Consider the following 18,190-nt stretch of genomic DNA (forward strand, 5'->3'; position numbering starts at 1 on the left):
ATTTGGGATTTTCTGCATGCAAAGCTTGTGCTCTACCACTGAGCTAGGACCCTTCCCCACACGGCTTTGCAGAGATCATTTGCTAAGCCCCTTTCCAATCCAATGACAGCAACAAAGATAGTTGTTGTTTGTTTCAGAATTTTTTTGTCATCTAACCATATTGATTTATCTGTTTAAAATGCATGCAGCTATAAGCAATAATTTTGAAGGAAACCCACTTTGTTTTTCGATGATGCACCATTACAGCAGGCACCAAAGCAGCCCATGGAATATTGCGTTGTGAAAGACTGTTAGAAGCTTAGAGGTCAAATCGTCCTTCACCTTCTTGCCATTCCGATCTCTCATGAATGACCATGTTGATGGGGAACAGAGATTTTCTTCCCTAACAAAAAATGAGATTGTTTCCATGTCTGTTAAATTATTTGTTTTGCTTTTGCTTTTCAGAACCTGCCGCTGATCTTCTTGAGGAGAAGGGTCCAAGTGGGAGAGACCCAGCTGTCTGGCATGTTGGCTTGAAAGTTGCTTGGGACATAAAGAACCCGGGGTTGGCTGTACCCCTTTACCCGGGAGACTGTTACTTTATGCTAGGTAGTATCTAAAAGCAAACATGGTACCCATTTCTATTTATTTTCCACTTTCTCACCCCTCCTTGATAGGGGCAGGAAAACAAGGAGACCAATAGTCAGTTTTTTTAAAAAAAAGAGGAAAGGAAAATATGTGCAGGAGGGGGGGAAAGCAAAAGCAAAAGGACTACTATAGGAGGCGAAGGGGGTAGACTGTAAGCCTTCACATCTAGAGATTGGGAAGAAGAAAAATATGCACAGTTCATTATTATTTTTATTTGCATGACCAAAAGAGACAATATCAAAAGAGTTGTTGTTGTTTAAAAATATTTTAATGTGCAAGATACAGGAGGACACTTGTTGAATTACATGGTGGAGGGGAGTTATGTACAAACAATGCTTGTATATAAATGCATGAGAGCCAGTGTGGAGTGGCTCTTGCACTTCAGTGCACAGATGGAATCAGTGAGGAAGTGGGGCCGGGGCCAGGAAGCATGGCTCTGCTACCCCCCTTGTGTGATTGCTGAACAGAGCTACAGTAACCCCTTAAATCAGGGTGGGAGACCTGTGTTTCTCTGGATGTTGAACTCCAACTCCCATCAGCACCAGCCAGCATTGCTGGGGCTCAGGGATGATGGGAGTTGTAGTCTGGCAACACCTGGAGTTCCACAGGTTCCCCACACTTAACTTAATGTGCTCTCCTGCCTCAATGTTGATTGTACTGGCAAGAATCAGCCCATGCGGGTAGTGGAATTCTGTGCTTCTTAAATTCTCTCCAGTCACATCAAACCAAACCTTGGGTCGGTGTGAGCTTGGCTCATTTCCCCTGATACATATTTAACTTAATATACTACACCTCATGCCGTGTTGGAAATGCAATATAAAGAACAGCTTAAAAAATATTATTTTATTTTTACACCGTAACAACATCCTGATCATGTTTATGTGGAGACATATTAAATTCTCTGCCAATTCAAGTGTATAAATCACTTATTCTGACCAGTACTTTATAGGGACCAACTGGTTTGGATATTTATAGGGTGGGGGTTACAAGTTCCTTTCTGTATTTGTAAATCACTTGCAACCTTTTTTGTAATATTTGACAAAGGGTTTTTTTGGGGGGGGTTCAACGTTGCTCTACTTTTTAAAAAACAAAAGCTTATGAAAGTAGCTACTACATCGTTGCTAGAAAAAAACCTAAAATATATGAATGCTCAGTCCACCTATATGAGCTTTGAGCTTCCTCTGTACTCCTAGCTTACAATCTGGTATACCCAAGTTAACCTCCTGTAAGCCTGAAGGACACATATACCGTTGGCTCATTAAAACAGTTTTGTAAAAGTACAGAGGCTGAAATCCAGAATTCAGTTGAGCTGGAGAGTGCTCAGCTGTGTTCTGGAATTCAACCTCTTTAGCTTTAATCTGCTGACCTGCCCCTTGAAAGCTTCACAGCAGCTCAACCCTTCTTGCTGCCACACTGATTGGTGTTACTTGTTGTGCGGTGATCCAGGATAGGGTCTTCTCTGTGGTAGTGCCCCATTTGGGAAACGCCTCCCTCCCCACCCCCCCACCCCACCCCAATGGTGTGTCAGTCATCCTCCCTGTGGAGTTGTCCATTTAAGAGGCACTTACCCAACTGGGCTTTTGAGGCATCCTGGTGTGGGGTTAGAGTCTGTTATTTCATTAGGAGTTTTAAAGTTCTTGAGTTTGAATCTGTTTTTTTATGATTCAGCAATGTACATTGTACTTTATGGTTTCTGTATCTACACTGGAAGTAAACAAACAAATAAATAAATGCTTTTTATTCTTTGGGTGAACAGCCAACTTAGCCATCTTCTACTTTCAAAGACCTACTATTGCTCACCCCAGAGCAGTGATGGAGAACCTGTGGCCCTCCAGATATTGTTGGACATTATCCCCAGCCACCATGGCCAATGGTCAGAGATTATGGGATTTGTAATCCAGCAGCATCTGGAGGTATAGCAGTTAGAGTGTCAGACTACAGCTGCTGAGACCCAGCTTCAAATCTCCACTTAGCCATAATGCTCTTTGTGTAACCCTGAACCAGTCACGTCTTTAAGCTACCTCCACTTCATAGGATTGCCGCAAAGCTAGAAGGGAGGGAAACATATCGGGTGCCCTGAGCTCTCTGAGAGAAAGGCAGGTTAAAAATGCAATTAATGAAGGGACATCTAACATTGCTGCTGCTGCTGCGAATTAAATAAGGTTTTTCTTCTTTTTGTATTTGGGAAAGGTCAGTGCTGCTTTGCATGCCAATCATCCTGAGGTTCAATCCTTGGCATCTCCAGGCTGGGCCAGGATATAATCCCTGTTTGAAACGCTGGAGAGTTGCTGCCTATCAGTGAAGACAATACTGAGCTAGATGAACCAATAATCTGATTCTGCATAAGGCAGCTTCCCTGTGTTCTGTGTAATGACCATAGTCCACAGCGTAAATAAACTTTTGGTTTATTTACACTGCGGGCTGTGAACAGTCTGGTTCCAGACTGTAAACGAAAAATAGGTATAAGACATAAAAGGAATATCATCATTAATGAAACTTGGAAAATATGTGAATGATCCCTGCACTCATCCAATCTTCTCACAAAGCATCCAGAAATCTTTGGCTATAGCTAGTGGGAGGGCAACCCCTGTGCTGACAATGATATTTTGATATTTACCGGTAAACAAATCATTATTTGAAAATCTGACCAAGGAGACTGTGACATGGCAAACTGATGGTGAAACCTCCACCAAGTGTTCCCTCCCAAGAAGCAGAGTTTTTGAATAGGTAATGGGGTCTATCTTCCACAGCGTACTCCCCACATAAACAAAACTGGAAGGCAAAAGGCATGTTTCCACATCACCCCTCGGCAACAGAAATTGCACTAATTGGCCTAATTCATGAACTCAGGATGTGCCTACTTTACTGCTAGAGCCTCTGCTAATTCTGGAAGCAGTATTATTTCCTCAAATATTTCTGCATCGTAGATGCCATAAATGATGTATTAAGACAAGTTAAATGGGCAACCAGAAACCCCCACTTCTTTCAAAGAACTGGAAAGAGTGAGTGCATTTTTAGTATTTTATTGCTCTCTTTTTTTCCCCCTCCAAAAGAATTCCTGAGGTCTTTCTGAGCTCTGGTGCTGGAGAATATAATAAGACTCTTTGTTGTGCTTTAAGGGGGAAGGTGTTAAAGTTGAAATTTTAAAGGTTAGTTCAACACCTGCTTCTTAAGCTCTTGTCTCCATCCCCCCCCCAACCTCTCTTTTCAGGTGAATATTAAGCCACACCTTGAACTGTGCAGTTTGCATTGAAAATTGATCGTCACCTTTTCCTCTTAATATCAAAAATAGACTTTGATGGGTTATCTGGAAACGGTGTTCTCCTTTCCCAGACAGAAGCTTTTTACGATAAGTGAAATCTGATCTTCATGTCCTATGAAAGAGAAACAGTTTAGCTCAATACACACACACACACACACACACACACACACACACACACACACACACACTTGTAGAGGGAGTTTGGGCTGAACTTTGCCGCTTCCAGTACTCCATCAAAGGGGTGTCTGATACAAGACGTATTGGGGGGGCATGCAGTAAATCCATAGCACGTGGCAGGCAATTGGGGCTATGCCCCAATCTGCTATGCCCCACAGCATGCTTAACTGAGGTTGTCATGGTCTTTGCATTAAATAGAAGTCTCCCCCACCCCTAATCTTTAAGAGGTAGACATGACCAGATTTTCCAAGCAGATTTACAATTGTCACTAATTTTTGCCTACCGTGACTTCAAAACACACTGGAGCAAAATATACTTCGGGCTTGTTCAAAGAGGGAAGACTTGCTTCTCCACAGCTGTTTCCTATAGATCAAATGTTGCTTGAAGGTTATGGGGCTTAAACACGGCATGAGGATGTATTCAGTGGCCTCTTTTTCTGGCGGGGGGAGGGAGAGAGGAGTTCGTGGGGGAAGGGGACCGAGCAAATTATATATTTCAAGGAGCATAAAAAAATTTATTTTCATTAACTAGAAGTTGGGAGTGTAGATTTGGCTGAATGGTCTGTGGTTGGAGATTTGCAGCATTAAATGGAAAAAAAATGGAAAAGCAAAACCCTTCCATATGCACCGTGAGCCTCATTCATATTTTCATCCAGTTAATTTGCCTCTGAAACTTGACCCCTGCATTTGATCTACATACTTTGTGTATCTCTATTTGCTAAGGCCATGAACTCCTGAAAGTTATTTGTTGTTGCTAAACTTTGATCATACGAGTTTGGTAAATCTGCTACATCTTGTTCATTTGTCTGCTAATTAATTATGTAAGGTTCTCCAGCCCCACCTCTCCCTCCCCCCAAAAACACACACATAATGCATACTTTTTCTGATGGTTACAAAATGATTCTTTATTAGGACTGAGCCCCATAGGCCCCATCTGCACAATACACTTAAAACAGTATCATACCACTGTAAACTCTTAGCTTCCCACAAAAAAAACCCTGGGAACTGTAGCTTAAGACTGCTGCAAGGTCTTAGGAAACTTCCCTATTCCCTATTCCTTGTACAGAGCTACAACTTCCTGAGTTCCTTGGGACTGACTGATGAACCACTCTGAGAATTGTAGCTCAGAGAATTGTGAGGGGAATAGCGGGTCCTTTAACAACTCTGCACCCTTAACAAGCTGCAGTTCCCAGGATTCTTTGGGAAGCCACGTCTGTTTAAGGTGGTGTGATACTGCTTTAAATGTATACTGCAGATGGATCTACTCTTTACAGTGGCTGTTTGCTTTTTTCCTGCTCTAAAACCAAACAAGAGGAAGTTCTGCTGAATGAGAGCAAAGCTCCCTCTAGACCAGCATCCTGCATCATCAGTAGATGCCTTTGAGAAGCTAGCAAGCAGGGCATGAAGGCAGTAGCCCTTTCATGATTGTCCAACTTCCAGATAACTGGTGCTCAAAGAGTTGCACTACTTCTGAACATGAAGGTTTGCTTTCGTGATCATAAAAGCACGTCAGGAACATTTTCAGTGAGCAAAGGGGAGATATGCATCTCTAGACCCTCAAGATGGGCACACGGCCAACCTGGTGGCCTCCAAATCTTTTGGACTCCAACTCCAGTCAGCCCCAGATAGCACAGTCAGTGGTCAGGGGATGATTGGAGTTGTAGTCCAGCAACATCTGCATTGCTCCTACATTACCTTGCTTTCCTCTGCTGCAGCTATATTGTGTACCCATCTCCACAGTTGACTATAATTCTTATTTTACGTTCACAGATGATCTCAACATGACCCACCAGCATTGTGTCCTGGCTGGCTCGCCGCCTAGATTCAGTTCTACTCATAGGGTGGCAGAAGTGAGTAACAGAGAATTTGTGGGTTTGGTTTTTAATCATTTGTTTTTTTCTGGAACAATAATGGTTTGATCTCGGCTGCTCTTTTCTGAGGGCCCAACTACATTCTACTTTAAATGGGTAGCTTGCATTGCATGCATTTTTAAATGGTGCTATGATGTGGTGCAGGTGGAGTGGTTTTTTAAAAACCATTTCATCCTATTCTGAAGTCTTGTAGGACCCCAATGGCCATTTATGTTCCAACAAAAATAGCAGCGAGAAAGAGGTGTCTTTCACAATGAATCATGCTTGAGGTTTGTGTTTGGCAAGAAAGGGGGATGAGATTGCCTTGCTATGATAAGTGGGAAAGGGGATTTCAAGGGAGCAGTTGGGCAGGGGATGGGAATTTTGCCATTTGGGAGAGGGAAGAGGGGTGGGGAAGGATTAGCTGGGTGGGAATGGGCGGAAGTGGCTACTAGTTCTAACCATGCACCTCTGAGTTTACTGTGAATTTGTTTTCATTGTCGTTACATATCTACTAAACTTAGTCGTTGCTTTTTAAAAAATCAATAATAACTCAAAAGTGACTTACAACAACAAATAAATCACACATACATTAAAACCAGCATAAAACAAAACAGAGAAAAATCTACAACTCATTGATATGATTGTTCCTCAGGTGAACACTCTTGTTGTTAACTCTGGTTGGTTGATTTATTGTCAGTGAAACCTGCATGAACACCCTGTTACCTGTGCAGGGCTATTAGCACAGTGAGACTGTGGTGGGACCTATTCTGCCCACCCTGATGAAGCAGTACAGAAAAAGTAGGATACAGAGTTGTATTCAAAGTAATGCTCTGAGCGAGCAGAATGACTTCTGCAATGAGACTGCCCCCTTTCATCTTCCCCACATGCCCCTTAAATCCATTCTGGTGGTTCCCCCACCCCCACCCCAACCCTTCCAGAGCAAATTCAGGGAAAGTGCAGGGCAAGCGGGGCAAAAGTCTGGCCACGCAAGCAGAAGTCATTCCACTCTCACATTTATTTTGTTGAACTCAGCCCGCAGACTTGTGTACGGCCATCATAAAACATAATTATAGAAACCATGCAAGCTAAGACTCTTAAAATAAGCAATCTAATGTACACACATTAGTGTAATAGTATTATGTATTATTATCATAGTAATATACCCATATTAGTCTAGAGTTCTAAACATCACTTAAAAGGCTTGTTATTTGTCCTTTGCAGTAAAGAATGAACTCGCTGACCCTGCTCCCCACACTCTGTTATTCTGATATTAAAATGCACATTTACTTCCACACACACACAAAGAAAAGGAGAAGAAGCTTCCTCTTTAGAAGACCCTGCTTTGTTTTCATAAACCTCTGTAACCTCACATTATATAGTATTGAAATTTTCAATACAAAGAATCATAGCACCAAGGGGTCCTTTCTCAGGGCTGTTCTTGGGGATTTAGCTGCACTTATAAATATTTAACTGAAAAAGATCCTGATGTAGACGCATCATTGTGTGAGAACACCCACCCCCCCTCCCCACAGAGAAAAGTCTATTTCATGTTTTGTTTGTTCTTTCAGTCCAGAATAGAGTTTTCCTGTGAAAGGGGGCAGATGATGTTCCAATGCATACATGTGTATTCTCTTCATCTGCAGTGTGGCTTTTTTCATCTGCTTGTTTCCCGCATAAGGGTGGTGCCCTCTGGGCCCTGAATTAAGCAAGGAACCCCATACCGCCTCAAAGTCTTGGGTTCCATAGGCATGTTTGTACCTGAGGTCCCCACCCCAGTTTGCATATTAATTAAAGAACATGGGAAGAACCTTGCTGGATCAGAACAAAGTTTGAGCTAACCTAGCATCCTGTTTCCCCCACAATGGCCACTCAGATGCCTCTAGACCACAAGCAGTGCATGAAGACAACAACCCTCCCACACAATCTTGTGAGACTGCCCTGTCCCCTCACCTACCCAGTGTTTGTAAGCTCCTTATGGAAGTCCCTTGTGGCTCAAAACCATTGATAGATCTAACTTCCACCAATTACTTTATTCCATGTTTAAATTAGTTTCACTGCTACTCCAAGAAGCTCACTGTAGTATTTGAGCCAACCCTGGAGTGTAGATTTAGGCCCTCCTTTGCACTTCCTTGAAGTCCCTGGGAAGAGAGATTGATTGTTCATCCACTAGGAATGGTAGCTTGGTGAGGGAAATCGGGAGTCTCCTAACAGCTCTCAGCACCTTTAACAAACTACAGTTCCCAGGATTCTGTGGGGGAAGCTACCGGTATGATTGCTTAAAGTGGTTAAATATATAGTGCAGATGGGACCCTACTCTGAGAGAGACAGAGCGAGAGATAAGGCTAGTTTTATTTTTACTGGGCTCAGTATTACCTACCCTACCCTTCCCAAATGGGGTTCCCCAATCCCCCTTTCCAGGTGTTTGGGTCTTCTTCCAACTTCCGTCATTCCCCCAGCCACAATGGCCTATGGTGAAGGATGATTGGAATTGTAGTCCAGAACATCTGGAGGGCCACAGGTTGGAGAAGGCTGGTGTACCCTTTCTTGCAGCCTTTATCCAGGTTTTTAGAGAAAAGTCTTGCCTGAAAGGTGTTTCTAAGCACACTTGGCAGAATGAGCTAAAGAGCTTCCTTGCAGTCGAGTGTCCTTTGCTATCAAGATTATGCTCTGCCTCCACAGTTGGAAGCAGTAATGCTTCTGAATATCAGTTGTGCTCTTGTGCTCATGTTCTGCTCACTGGTTTCCCACAGCCACCTGATCCGGCAAGTTCTTCTTATGCTGTTATGTTCATGATCGTAAGGAGGCTTCAGAGTACTTTGCATACATCAGTCTGTGTGGTGTACTTGTTAGAGAGTCGGACTAGGATCTGGTAGACCAGGGTTCAAACCCCTGATCTTGCCTAAACTCTCAGCCTAACCTACCTCACAGGGTTGTTGTGGGGATTAAATGAGAGGGTGGGAAACCACGTGTGTCACCTTGAGCTCCTTGGAGAAAAGAAACGAAAACTTTTTTTAAAAAACAAACAAAACAAAAGCGAGCGAGAGGGAAATAGAGAGAGGGTTTTAGATAATTGTTAAAGAAGCTGCCCACTTTCAATCATAAACACTGAGGCAATTCAGCTCTCTACCCGTAATTACCTGTGCAAGCATATCTGTCTCCGATGCCAGCACAGTGTTGTGGCAACACTGGTTCTCTCTCATGTTTCAAGCTGCCAAAGATGTTGCTACGTGTTTTTGATCTTAAGCTTTTCTTTGTTGTTGCAACAGTTCTTAGAACTGAGCTAGCAGCATGGATTATTTACCTTGAATTTCAGTTGCAGCATTTTTGTTGTTGCTGGGCTATACTGTTACCTAGTGCAGGCAGGGGATCAAAATGCAGTGTGGTGGAGGGGGTGGGGTGGGGAATATGAACAAAACCTGCATGCCAGTAAGGAAGGTCTACCCTGACAACTCTGTGTCTGCAGGGGGTATATGTTAGAATCCTCAACAAAAGCCTGAAGTGGTAGATCCCAATGCTAAATACATCACATTATACTCATTTATTTTGCTCATATTCTGATCTAAGTGGGCCATACAGCCATTGAGGACTTCTTAAACATCATTATTATTATTATTATTAAACATTATTATCAGGTACTACTAGTGCTAGTACTATTACTACCTAGACCTTTAGCCCTTCTCCAGGTTCTCCCTCACAGTTGAGGCTTGGAGTGTGAAGACAAGAGAGTAGGGCCTTTTTATTTGTGGCTCCTGATTTGTGCGATGCTCTCCCCAGTGATATCCACCTGGCGCCTTGGTTGTCAGCAAAGACCATTGTTTTTTCCCCAAGGGCTTTCTGACAGACTAAGCTAATGTTGTTTTGTTACTAGTGTGCTGCCAAAGCTTCCTGGGACTGTACAGTTGTTTTGATATCTTTATGGTATAATGTATTTATATTTATGTTTTAAATATCTTGTAAGTCACTTGGATACCTTTGGGTAACAAGTGACTTACAAAATAGCAGTAGTAATAATAATAACAACAACAGCAATTGAAATCAGGGCGTGCATACCTATATTTTAATATAGTACCAGTCTCTTAAGTGACTGGAGTTGGTTTTGGAATCTCTTTTTTGCTTGTTTGACTCCATTTGGGGCTACATTTTCTTTCTGCATTCATGATTTCTAACAGTGCTCGCAAGGGACCCTGCCTTATATTTTGGACCAGTGCAATGCAGCACTTCAGAACTTGTGCACCGATACTCATTTGAGCTGTCCGACTTTGCAATCTCTGGATGCCGATGACATAAAGCGAGTGGAAGAAACCCATAATGAGGTGAGAAGAAGGTTTACATTGAAAGAAAAGCTGCACAGGGAGTATGGAATTTGCATTTCATACGGGTAGAGCACTTGCTTTGCTTGCAGAAGTTCCCAGTTCAGTCCTGGTGTTTCCGGTTAAAAGGATCAGGTATCAGGTGGGAGGAAAGACCTTGGTCTGAACCCTTAGAAAGCTATTACCAGTTCAGAGTAGACAACACTGGGTTAAATTGACAAGTGTTAAATCGGCCTTGGTCCAGTATACCTGAAGGAGCGTCTCCACCCCCATCGTTCTGCCCGGACACTGAGGTCCAGTGCTGAGGGCTTTCTGGCAGTTTCCTCACTACGAGAAGCAAAGCTACAGGGAACCAGGCAGAGGGCCTTCTCAGTAGTGGCACCCGCCCTGTGGAACACCCTCCCATCAGAGGTCAGAGAGATAAACAACTACCTGACATTTAGAAAATACCTAAAATGTTTAGGGAAGTTTTTAATCTGTGATATTTGATGTATTTTAATGTGGCAGGGGAAGCCCAGCCAGATGGGCGGGGTATAAATAAATAAATAAATAAATAAATAAATAAATAATAAGTGGCTTGAACAGGTATAAGGAAGCTTACTATGTGGTCTTGAGAAAGGGCCAGTTTTGCCCTCCATATTCAACTCCTTGTTCTCTCAGACACCGGCTGGCAGGAAGTAGTACTTCCCTACGCTCTGAACTCCTTTACCCTATACTCACCCCAACAATAGATCTCAATTTCTACATGCCATGATAAAGCAAGAGAGTTTGGAATTGCCCGCTCATGAGCTTTTGATCCCACCCTCCCAGCCCCTTTCCCCAGGATTAGCTTTTCAGTCAGAAAGTGGGCTAATTCCACACAACAGCAGGTTTCTCCCCCTCCCTCTCTTCCTTCCGACAAGTCTCTCCTCTCTGCCACACATGTGGGCAACTTATCTGTGGTTTACATTGCTGCAGAGACACATTTCTTTGTTGAATCCCACTGTAAACGGGAAGCCTAGACATCTGCGGTGCTAATGCAGGTCTTTGATTCTCCCTTAACAAAAAAAGAGGAGGAGGAGGGAAAGAAAGAAAAAGAAAAGAGAAAAAGGACCACATGCCTTTTGTATACTAATTATAGAGTAATGCCTGGTAGGTTCATGGCCTAATACAACTGGTATGTTCTTAATCTGTGAGGCATATGTTGGAAGAAAATCTCAGCTTTACATACGAAGTCCTAGAGATAGCTCAGCAGTCCCCCAGAACTTTCTTCAGTGCAGGATTTTTTTTGCTGGCGAGAACAAAGGAAATTGCAATAGGAGTATTGCTTGATGGCTTCCAACAGGCATATGGTTGGTCACTGGGAAAGAAGGATGCTGGACTAAATGGACCATTACCTGATCCAGCAGGCTCTTCTTATGCTCTTATGGCCAGACATTCTTGGAGGGGGTGGCGGCTTTATGGGCAAAAATTGCTCTGAGAAGGAGGGGAGAGGGCTTAGTGGCTGATGCAACGATTAGCCAAGAAGTGCAATAGACAGCTGGGCTCCATAGAAGAGGCAAATCAGCTTTGTGGTTGCCACAAAGGGCAGCCAATCAGCGCTGTCAAATTTGTACTTTCTGGTTCAAAGCAGAACAGGTTTCCCCTAAGTTTGATCTATGTCCGGAGTGAGGAACTTGTTCCCCTCCATTAGATCTTGGAGTGCACTTCCAATCATCCCTGGTTGTTGGCCTTGCTGGCTCAGAATAGGACTTCGATTCCTACAATATATGGGGAGCTATAGGTTCCGTAGTCCTGATCTATGTGGAGATGGGGGGAAATGTCCATAAACTGCAGCGGGTACTCTTCCACAGTGGGCTTGCCGCATAAATACTTTTCTGTGCAAGATTCTGGCTTATTGCTGCCAGGTTGCAAGGCAGTGGCAGTCCGTGTGTGAAGGGGGGAAGGTTCTCTGAACCATGAGCCCTCTAAGCAGTAGAAATTGGACCGATTGAAAAAAAAAATATTCCTACCCTTCTCAGTTTTATATTGCTGTGTCCAGAATGGCAATGACCCCACTCCATATCTTTTCCCTTGACAGCCTGAAAGATTGTCCCCGTCCATCTGTGGATTTCATCTGGCTCCACTTGTGATCCTGATACTTGTCAGGCCTTTGACTTGAACCCAATAATGCACTCTAATTGGAGCTTGACTGGACTGCACAGGGCACAGAACCGCTAGATTGAGAGCATCATAAAAACATCACAGATTAACAAATGTGTCTCGCTCTCCTGTCTTAAAATTAACAGACTGTGCCTGAAACACTTGGCTAGTGTTACGTAGGTCGGCAAAGAGTGTGGTAAGCTTATTGGAGTACTTGGGGCAACTCTGCTGAGGTACAGCCATCTTTACAATAATAAGAAAGGCAACAGCACACACAGTTGTTACAGAACGACTCAAATTACCCCTTCAAGCAATCAGGTGATTGTTTGGTCACTAGTAATTTACCCTGAAATATATGATCTGGCACTGCTGAATGAATGCTGAGCTGTTGATCTGGCCAGCGCTAGAGATTTATTCAGCTCCTGGGATGTGTCTAGAATGGTGTACAGAGATTGGGGGGGGGGGTATCACTCATGAGTAAATAGCATTAAACAGGGAAGATAAAATAAGTTTGCAATCAGTTGCGCAGGTCTGCAGGAATGCAAAAGCACCATGGTAAAGCAAGTATCCAAGCGGAACTCCTATCTCACTATTGTTAATTACAATTATATCTTTTCTGCGTGCAGCTGCTTCCCTCCATTTACTTCCCACAATATTGCCCATGAAGTTGGTAGCCAACATGGCGGCCTCTGGAGTGCCAGCTCCCATAAGCCCAGGCCAGCCCAGCCAGGGCTGCTCAATGGGTGTCAGCATTCTGCAAAATACAGGTTGTGTCCAGTTAAGTTCTGCCCATTGGAATCCATGGACCTACGTTAGTTGTGCCGATTCATTTTGGTGGTTCTACACTGAGTAGAGCTAACATTGGATACAACCCTGTGCCCTTTAGGGTTTGGAACAATGTGGTTCCAAAATGCTGGATTCAGGGTAGCTGAGCTTGCTGGCTAGGGAGTAGAACTCAGTTTCTAGGATCATGGTGATGGTCATCTCTCCCTCTCCCTCTCCCTCTCCCTCTCCCTCTCCCTCTCCCTCTCCCTCTCCCTCTCCCTCTCCCTCTCCCTCTCCCTCTCAACAGCACTAAGTATCAGTGCTATAGAGTGCATTGGACATTCCTTACTACAAAGCGAGTTTGCATTGCTTCTAGGTGAAGGGTTTTTGTTAGGGCGAGGTCCGTGGCTCAGTGGCACAGCATATTGCTTTGCATACAGAAGGTCTTTGGATCTATCCCCGGCATCTCCAGTAAGGGCTGGGAGAAAGCCCTGTCTTGGAAAACACTGGAGAGTCACTGCCAGTCAGTGTAAAGCATACTGAGCTAGATGGACTCAATGGTCTGAGTCAGTATAAGGCAGCTTCCTATGTCCCTATGGCTTACCTGAGGTTAACGCCCACCTCAAAGGTGTTGTGTTGGCAGACTGTTAGGTCACCGCTTAGAAGAGTGTCGATGTACACAGCAAAGGTAAGGTTAACGTGTGTGTTTCGCGCATTACACTGAAATGGCAGCGCAGTCGGCGGCCAGCTGGCGTTGAAGAGAGGAAATATAGATCACCTGCCTAGGTGGCATTTCATAAGCCAAGTGCCTTTAAATAATTAACGGAGGACCCCCCATCCGCCTCACCAAATGTCAGCCAGCGTCCGCTGGCCTTTTCCCTGTGCCTTATCGACTGTAACTCTCAAAGTGTGCCTTTAATAATAGCTTAAAGGGCGAGCGGAGAAGAGTTGGATGTGATGCTGGGGGTAAATCAGTGCTGCAAACAGAGGGAGATCAAGACAAAAAAGTGTGCAGCATTATGTTGTTCTGCTTTTACAATGCACTCTGGGGTGGTGCCATTCAGCTTACTGCCGTGGCCTGATTTGGCTTTGGTATGAATGATTCCCCATTGAAAGAACAACACTGCCACAACCAAACTTTTTTTAAAAAAAGAAACTTAGCTTTGTTCAGAATCCAGGTACAAATATGTGAATATTCTACATCAAGCATTGGCAGGGAAGGCCTGCAAGCTGCCTTCACTTTGCTGTGGTTCCGTCCTCTTCTCTCCCTCTTCCCCCTTCCAGCCTACATTGGAAGCCCTGCATTTCAACTCCTGCTGTGGCAATTCACCCATTTATGGGTCTGCCATGGACAGTCAGTCAGGAGGTGACATTCCAAATTGTAACAACAGTACAGGGGCAAGGAAGATGAGCTTAGCCAGGCAAGACCTTCTCTAGCAATACAAGTTGCTCAGAGCTTTGCAGCTAGAACTTAATAGGCCCTGGTGGGATCAGCTGATAGAGTCCTTTGCCGAATTACTAGAATGGTACTGCAGATCTGTCTGGCTATCTGTCTTTCATCTATCTTTCTATCTATCTGAATCACAGGAGAATCATGCCTGTGGCCCATCTTTATAGTCCCACTATAGACCCATATATATGGCTTGTGCGGGAAGGATGACTCAACTTTAGCTGAACTCCTGTTAGGGAAGGACATGTGTTATTAAGCCTGTATACTAAGAGAAGTTAAACTATTTGTGTAACCTTTCTTTCAAAACATCTAAGGTGTACCTCTGTTAACCGGTGTCCACTAATCCTGCCAATATGTTTTACCAACAGGGTTGTCTTTAATTTTTATTTTATTTTATCTATAGCCTTTTTTGTTTAAACAGCTTCTATTGAAAGCAGTTACACACATCAAACGGGCGTTTAGCGACTGTCAACTAAAATCACTTTCAGACTTTTGTATCTGATCTGTTTTGCCTGGGGGAGGAGGAAGCAGTGAAGGATTTGGAGGGGGGGGGGAAGCAGCAGCAAAGAAGAGAATATTATCAGGTGAGAACTTAATCATTGGACTTTGGTGGGGAGGGGGTTCAATGTTGCTCCATCCACAGGTTTCTCTTTGTTTGGCCCATCATAGCTTCAGTCAGGGTAAACAGAACAAAATTCTTTGTGGTCTCAGGTGAAGATTGAAACGGGATTCAAGCCTGTGTATAAAACACAAACTACCATAACAAAGATAAATACACAGTTCCAATTGACCAGAACTGAATTATAAAAAAGAGAGAGAGAGGAAGAAAGAGGGAATAAAAGAGAGTGGGATCCGGGTATCACAAAAGAAAAAGGAGAAAAAAGAACTATGCTTGAAGATTAAGCAACGAGCTTTCTGAAGTTGCATTGTTGCTCCTTAACTACAGTAGTGGCAACACAAGATGCTGAAAGGTTTTGTGTCTTTCCTTCATGTCATTTTGAAAGGCACCATCAGATGTTGGTGGAGTCCACTGGAAGGGAGCATACAAAGGAAAGGGTGGGGAGACGCCATTAAAGGGCACACGGTTTAGATTTAGTTACTTTTGCAGCACGTCCCTGACTGCATGAAAGCAGGCTAGGAGATGACGAGCCGAACTACATGATCAGCACACTTGTCTGGTGAACCTGTTGCTGGGTTGAACCCCTGCACATAGATTACCTTTTCGGTCTGATCTACCGTAGCAACATTTTGACGTTCTTACGATGCAAGCTATAAGATAGGATAAAACTGTCAATGGGCTGTACTATTTCAGATTACAGGTGGGTGATCTCACGTGAATATTAATCCATATTAAATAATTTCTACAAAGAAAGCTCACTGGAACCTATTTCTTGGCATATTACTTGTTCGTGTGTGTGTGTGTGCGCGCGCGTGTGTGCGTGTGTTATACCCACCCACCCACCCACCCCTGAGATTTCCTCCATGCAGTCTGCCATAGTAAAGTGCAGCTATAGATATGTCACATAGGTCGTGATTGTACAGATTGGCTCCAAGAACATAAAGTCATGCTATACATAAGAAAAGCCTGCTGAATCATGCCTGTGGCCCATCTAGTCCAGCAACCTAGTCCCTCCAGATGCCTGTGGGAAACCTGCAAGCCTGCATCCAAGTTTTTCAGTATTCCAGTCTCTGAAACCCAAACAGACTAAGTCCAGAAGGATAACAATAATAATAGAAGGTAAATGAACAGTTGCCAGAGTTGTGTGTGAGAGCTGGAAGTGGCAGGCAGAGAGAGGCATGTCTTGCTCTGCTGAACCTAAGCTAGCCTTTTTGTAAACATTTGTTTACTCCTATACAGTGGTACCTCTACTTACGAATAACTCTACTTGCGAATGTTTCTACTTACGAATGGAGCTCCGTCCGCCATCTTGGATGCGGTTTAGATAGGATTTTTTCTACTTACGAATTTTTAGATAGGGTTGCTTCTACTTACGAATATTTTCTCCCAATGCATTCCTATGGGATTCGACTTACAAATTTTTTCGACTTACAAATGTGTGTTCGGAACGCATTAAATTCGTAAGTAGAGGTACCACTGTACAGTTGATTCTCCTCTGTTTTTCTGCATAGGCAGAAAAGATCCACTTGGGAAAATTTCCAACGTTCCTTTAAGGGGGAAAAAAATCCATGTTGTCTTTGTTGCAGGTTGAGTTTGAGTGGATTCGACAATTTTGGTTCCAGGGTAAACGTTATAGGAAGTGCACTGACTGGTGGGACAAACCAATGGCTGCGCTGGAAGAATTTTGGAGGAAGCTGGAGCTCATGGTATGTACCATTTTTTGGCATCATGCCTCCTAACCATACTCTGCACCCAATTTTCCCAGTTGCTGTGGGTTGGTGAGTTGATGGCACCTTAAAGCTCTCAGCTCCATTTTAAGACAATTAGGCTTCAGTTGATTAAGCTTGTTTTGAAAGGGAAACTAGTTGGCCCTGGACTAATCCTGCACCTCGGGGATGCTGTTTTGCCCTTTTGTTGCCAGTCCACAGGTGAAAGAGTTGCAGCTACTTAACAAGTTATGGGTTTTCTTTTCCACTCCTCTTCCTCGTATTCTTAACCCAACTTTCCCCAGAAGCCTTTCTCCTCCCCCTTAAACTCCCCCTCTCCCTCCCCTTCCCCCTCTTCATTCTTCTTCTTTATTCTTCTTCTTCTTTCCCCTCTTTTAGTTTTAAGACAATCATTAAACTATTTTTGTTAATGGTTGGTGCTTAATACATCCATGTCTTAGGAAACCTTAGTCATTCTCAAACTGTGCTGTGACCTCCTCCCATGCAACATAAAACATGATGGTCTGAATAATGAAGGGCGTGTTTTGAGCCCAGTGCCACCCTGCACACAGTGGAGGCTGCCTTCCATGTCTCTTGCTTGGCCCTTTCTTCCTGTTGGGAGGTTAAACCCACCCAATCGACACCACCTACCCAGTGGTGCAGGGAGGGTACCAGGTGAGAAGCCCCAGAGAGCCGGAGGAAAAACTCTTGCCTTCAAGACAAGGGTGGCTGCCCCTTGAAATCTCGGTCAGGGACTTAGGAGTGGAAAGGTGGACAGAGGGACATCCAAGGGTCCAGTCAGGCCCCAGCTTTTGCCAGAGAAAGTTGTGCACTCAGAGCTATCCATGGTGCTGATATGTGACCCCCACATCACCTTATGGGTTCTTCTTACGGAGGACTGGTTAAATAAATAATATGCATTAAACCCGTAATAAAACAAAGCATAGAAAAATCTAAAACTCATCCATATTTTTAACAGGGAGATTAAAACTTCCCACCCACCCCAGATCTTTAAAAGCCAAAAGCCTGGCAAAAACAGGAATGTTTTTGTCTGGCACCCAAAGATATGTAATGATGGTGCCAGGCAAGCCTCCCTGGGTAAAGCATTCCACAAATGGGGAGCCACCGTTGAAAAGGCCCGTTCTCATGTTACCACCCTTTGGACCTCACGTGGAGTAGGGCTTCAGATGATGATCGCAGAGTCTGGATCAGTTCATATGGGGTTCTTGTTGACAGAGTGCTAGGCCCCGCTTGAGCTCCATACCGTGCTTGGTGCTATCTGAAACCCAACGTGCCACCTG

At 43.9% G+C, this 18,190-nt stretch overlaps 1 protein-coding gene across 6 annotated transcripts in view; it reads left to right on the top strand.

The window, feature by feature from the left end:
• FTO (FTO alpha-ketoglutarate dependent dioxygenase) overlaps positions 1 to 18,190 on the top strand; it is a 249,524-nt gene that overhangs the window by 56,150 nt on the left and 175,184 nt on the right. For 3 of the 6 annotated variants that reach the window (XM_035119015.2, XM_035119023.2, XM_060276061.1), the window contains exons 4-7: positions 445 to 588; positions 5,836 to 5,915; positions 10,088 to 10,231; positions 16,770 to 16,889. In XM_035119015.2, coding sequence (XP_034974906.2) covers positions 445 to 588; positions 5,836 to 5,915; positions 10,088 to 10,231; positions 16,770 to 16,889 — 488 coding nt within the window. The remainder of the gene's footprint in view (positions 1 to 444; positions 589 to 5,835; positions 5,916 to 10,087; positions 10,232 to 16,769; positions 16,890 to 18,190) is intronic. The other 3 variants (XM_035119018.2, XM_035119019.2, XM_035119024.2) reach the window with 3 other exon arrangements.

This window comes from Zootoca vivipara, chromosome 6, assembly GCF_963506605.1.
Source record: "Zootoca vivipara chromosome 6, rZooViv1.1, whole genome shotgun sequence".
NCBI lineage: Eukaryota > Metazoa > Chordata > Lepidosauria > Squamata > Lacertidae > Zootoca > Zootoca vivipara.